Source organism: Topomyia yanbarensis, chromosome 1 (assembly GCF_030247195.1).
Source record: "Topomyia yanbarensis strain Yona2022 chromosome 1, ASM3024719v1, whole genome shotgun sequence".
Classification (NCBI taxonomy): Eukaryota; Metazoa; Arthropoda; class Insecta; order Diptera; family Culicidae; genus Topomyia; species Topomyia yanbarensis.
In genome coordinates, this window is record NC_080670.1 from 112,429,240 (window position 1) to 112,434,399 (window position 5,160).

Consider the following 5,160-nt stretch of genomic DNA (forward strand, 5'->3'; position numbering starts at 1 on the left):
AAAAGACTGATGTGTTTTTCTCTTTGTGAGCATAGGTCATTTGAATTTCCCTTGCAATCAACACAAGAAAATCGTTTAATTATTAGTTGTTGAAGATTGTGAATAAGAAATGATAAATAAACAAGCAAACAGCAGTTTCTTATTTATCCGAATTGTCGTTTTGATTTTTTGTCAGTACACATACATTGTGGCTTTTAAAGTAAAAATGATCCAGCAGAACTAGAATGGTTAAATGAATTATCTAATAAAATAGCGATGAGCAGATTCCACTTAAAATAATCGAATAATCTGAAGTAATTCCAACAGGAATTCACTTTGATTCCAAGTAATCTAGAGAAATTGAGGAATTTTACAGTAATCGTGTAATCAATTATCAATCGGACTTTCGAAAGAATAATCTTTAAAACCATGAAACAATCTAGGTAATTTTTTTCGTGAGTGACATGTAATCAACGCTGTTGGAAACCCCTTGATGCAATCACTCTAAAAATCGTCAATCATACCGGCCCGGAGGGAGTATGCAGTGAGGGGTTGCTACTTTAAAATTAAAACTAGTTTAAAATTTCTTAACAAGTTGAAAATTTTCGGCAGGACCCGAACCTCCCGGATCTTTCTCAATAATCCGCCGCTGTAATATTCATTTCCACCATTGTATTGAACATAACCAGCCATGGAATCGTAGTCTGGACAAATGAGAAAAGCACAATTGCACCACTAGGTGGATTAAAACAGGTTTTTATTTTGGGAATGCGTCGAGTTGAGACGAAAACGTAATATGATTAATAACGAGGATAACACTTTCCGAATGTAGAGAGAAATTTATGAAAAATGACGATTTCCATTCGACTCTAGCAGGTCCTGATCGATGTTGATGAGAATTTGATTTTTGTTGTATGACCAATTATATGTATAGGTCAAATGTTCAAAAACAGTAATTTAAGGTCAAGATAGCATCATTTTGAAACCGTCAATTTCGGAGGTTTAGTATCTTCGATGAGTATTACAAACGTTAAACAGCGCATCATTTGATAAAATAATTTTGACGGTATATCGTCCAAGAAGTATTTATGGTGATTTTTTTCAGGTTAACATTCATGACTACAATAAAGTCTCAACAAATTCGCTAAAGACACGAAATCTGTTACAATTTTCTGAAAAATCAATTCTGCATAATTTTAAAACTTCTAAAATTACGGTTTCGGAATTATGCCGTTTGGACAGTAAGATCGATTTTCACCAAACTCCCACCAATTGTAAAATTGGTATTGTAAAAAACGCAAGGGCGATACTTCAATGCTGATAGGCGGGACCGAAAAAGTAAACAATCGCCAAAGGGGCGATATTATCATTTTGTTAATTTCAATAGCAGTTTTCATTCGTGTTAAGAGTTTCATTTTCGTTGATGGAGGGTTCTATAGGCAGGGGAGCCAACAGCCTTACATTTCTTTTGTAGAGATTGGTTCCTACGCGAACTGTACCCACTCGTACAATTCCGTCTTCACCAGCGTGCGTTTTGATGACAATTCCCATGGGCCACTTTGCCACAGGGGTGATGTCATCAGCAATTAAGACGATCTGACCAACTTGCAAATTCGGATGCTGTTTGGTAAGTGGAGCTGCACTTCTTAAGTGCTGTAGATATTCATTTTTCCATTTCTGCCAGAATTGCAGTGTCTGTGATTGAATGCGTTTCCATCGAATTGATAAGTTTCTTTCATCTGTGGCCTTGTATGGGATTGGAAGCGCTGTCATGGGCCTTCCTATGAGGAAGTGACCTGGGGTTAGTGATTCTGGTGCGTCAGGATCCGATAGGATCGAGTATAGAGGTCGGGAGTTCATTATCGCCGTCACTTGGTAAAATACTGTTTGAAGTTCTAAAATGTTAAAACTTGCTCCTCGTGCTGCTGCCGTGAATAATCGCTTGGCGACCTTTATGTTAGCTTCCCAGAGCCCTCCAAAGTTGGGGCTCCTGGGAGGGATGAATGAGAATCGTATGCCTTGCTCTGCGGCTACTCCTATTAGTTCATTTTGAAATAGTTCATCGTTATAAAGCATACGAAAATGCATGCGTATGCTATTATTCTTGATTTGGCTCGCTTACTTGGTAGTACTACACACAGATCGACGCCTGTATGGGTGAAAGCGGGTGATGGGTTCACCCTAGGTCTGGGCAATTGGCCTATCCTTTGTTGTAGTTGGCGCGGTCTTGCCCGCGCGCATAAGATGCATTTGTGTACGACTGCTCTGGCCGTCTTTCGTAGATTGCGCATCCAATAGTTGCGCTGGAATTCTGCTATTAAGGTTTCAAACCCAGCGTGCAGGGTTTGTCGATGAATGTGTTCTAGGATTATTTTCGTGAAGAAGTGCTCCCGTGGGATCCACGTGGGGCATCGTTGAGATTGTGGCAAATCAGCTAAACTGATCCTGCCCATAATTTTGATTAGCCCATCCTCTATGACAGGACTTAGACTTTGGAGAGGGCCTTGCTTGGTAGGCGCTCCATTTTCTTGCATGTTACATAATTCGTTTGGATGGCAGGTGAACTGCATATGCTTGATTAGTAGCTTCGTTCCGGCTTCTAATTCGTTGAGTGTGATTGGTCCTGAGACTAATTCTTTATTGATTCCTCGGCGCTTAGCTGCCGTCGATTTAGATAGAAAATTGTTCATTGCTCGGTTAAGCAGGGCGAAATGCCGTCGTGTTTTCTTGAAGGAGTTATGGTGTGGGTAACTTTGGATCAAATCCTCGGTTTCGATTTTCTTAGTTTCTTCATGTTGTGTTTCTGCACTCGTCTGTTCTAGTTCGATTACGTGCAATTGCGAAATGTGTTCAGGTTGGAGTGCATATTCCGTGGCGTGGAGCCACATTTCCGTTTTGGTGGTGAGTGGTGGTGGTGGTGGTCTACAGACACCCCTCGAGAGACAATATCTGCCGGATTTTTGTCGGTTGGCACGTATTGCCAGTCTTCTTTTTTCGTTAGTGTTTGGATAGCATTGATTCGATTGCGTACATAGATTTCCTTATGTGGCTTGTTGGATTTAATCCAAGCCAAGACCACCTTTGAGTCACACCAATAGCGAATATTTTGCACTTGGTGCGGAACGTTGCTAACGATCCTTGTCATTAGTTCAGCCAGTAACTTTGCTCCTAAGCATTCTTTCCCTGGGAGAGTAATTTCTTTCAAAGGCGTAACTCTTGATTTTGCGCATAGCAAATTCATAGACTTGTGTCCATTGAGATCTATGGTGTAAGCATATATCGCGCAGCCATAGGCGACGTTGGATGCATCGAAAAAACCGTGCAATTCTAAATATTGATGGTTACTTGGAACCGCCTGTCGCGGAATGGCCAAGTTCGCTAGTTTCGGCAGTGTTCGCTTGAGGTTCTGCCATTCATGTAAGGTTTCGATTGGGAATTCGTCATCCCATTTCAGTTTAGTTTTCCAAAGGCCTTGAAGAAGGATTTTGGCCGTTATGATAATGGGCTGCATGATGCCCAAGGGATCGTACAATCGTAGTACTTCCGAAGCGAGTTGGCGCTTCGTCATTTTCGAGTTGTTAGATGGCACATCTTCTACTGGGAATCTAAATGTGTCCTCGCGTGGTGACCATGCTACGCCTAATGTTTTTATTACGTCTTGATCACCAATCGTGATTACCTGTTCTAAGTTTTCGTTTGGAACGTATGATAGTAATTAAGCATCATTAGACGCCCATTTCCTCTAGGGAAATCCGTATGTGTCGAGCGCTGCCTCTATTGATTTGCATTGCTTTGTGAGTTCTGGTATCGAATCTCCCCCCATCATGAGGTTGTCTACGTAGAAACATCGTTGAATTAATTCTGCGGTTTGGGGGTTCGTTGATTTGATCTCTTCTCCTACTTGGTAAAGAGCCCGGCAGGCGAGGAAGGAAGAAGCGGCTTCTCCGTACGTGACAGTTGTCAAGCGGTATGCTTGAATTTCTTCATTGGATTGTGCTCTCCACAGGATGCATTGCATCCACGTGTCATCGTCATGGACGTTGATTTGCCTGTACATTTTGGCAATGTCGGCTGTTACCACCTTGTCGTGGCATCTGAAATCCAGCAGCAGATCAAATAAATCTCGCTGAATCACTGGCCCGCATGTCTTAGCGCTAGCATCAAACACCACTCTTAATTTCGTGGAGGTGGACTCTGCTTTTATTACGCAGGAGTGCGGTATGAAGTACTGGACTTTGGTCAGGTCGTTTGGTGATATGAGCTTCATGTGGCCCAGCTCTAGGTATTCTCTAAGGAATTCTCGATATTCTTCATATAGATCAGGGTTCATAATGAGTCGTCGTTCTAGTGATAGAAGGCGTCTTCTAGCTTGTTGATAAGAAAGCCCTAGCAGTTCGGGCTCTCCGTTCATAGGAATTCGGACGATGAATTTTCCATTTGAGCCTACCGTAGTGTTTTTGCGAAAATGATCTTCGCATTCATTTGAGCTTGAGTTAGCTGCACCAACTGCATCGTGGTTACAAATTTGCTTGAATAGGTAATCTAGTTCATCGTGATGCTCGTCATCACGTTCGTCATGGTTTTCCACTTTCACAGATACTACCGCTAGAGCGGCCTTTGGTTTAATGTGCGTAGAGACTAGTCCTCCGACTAGCCATCCGAGTGCTGATTCTTGAAAGGTTGGGCCGGTTGCCAGTTTAGTACACCTGGGGCCCAAAATTTGGAAGAATATTCTCACTCCGAGTAATATTTCCACTCCTCTTTTCTTGTAAAACGTTGGATCTGCCATCGTAAGTCCGGTTGGCACCTCTATGGATTCGGGTTTCATCTGCACGTTTGGTTGGTCTTCTAGTACTTTGGGCACCACCATCATTTCAATAATAGTTTGGAATTTTCCGCATCTAGATGCCATCTTTGTTATTATTTTCTTACTCGTGTTGATACATCCACCCACCCCCTTTATTGTGAGATGAGCGTCATGCTGGGGCAACCCAAGTGCTTGGGCTGCTTCTTCAGTTATAGTTTCGATTTGGCTGCCGGAATCCAGCAGACATCTAAGTTGGTACCATGCCGAGGCACCTTTTACGTTGATTTCAGCTGTGGCCAGAAATACATATTCCTGGCTTAGTTACTTCGAAGGGCCCGCGGCCATCTCGAGCGCTACCTTGTTAGGTTCCCTTT

The 5,160-nt window shown here is 42.4% G+C and overlaps 1 protein-coding gene across 1 annotated transcript; it reads right to left on the reverse strand.

The window, feature by feature from the left end:
* Positions 1–3,801: 3,801 nt before the first annotated feature.
* Positions 3,802–4,891, reverse strand: LOC131675813 (uncharacterized). The gene is made up of 2 exons (XM_058954959.1): positions 3,881–4,891; positions 3,802–3,813 (listed from the first exon to the last, which is right to left on the reverse strand). Exons 1-2 carry the CDS (start codon positions 4,889–4,891, stop codon positions 3,802–3,804), a joined length of 1,023 nt encoding a protein of 340 aa, XP_058810942.1.
* Positions 4,892–5,160: the final 269 nt, after the last annotated feature.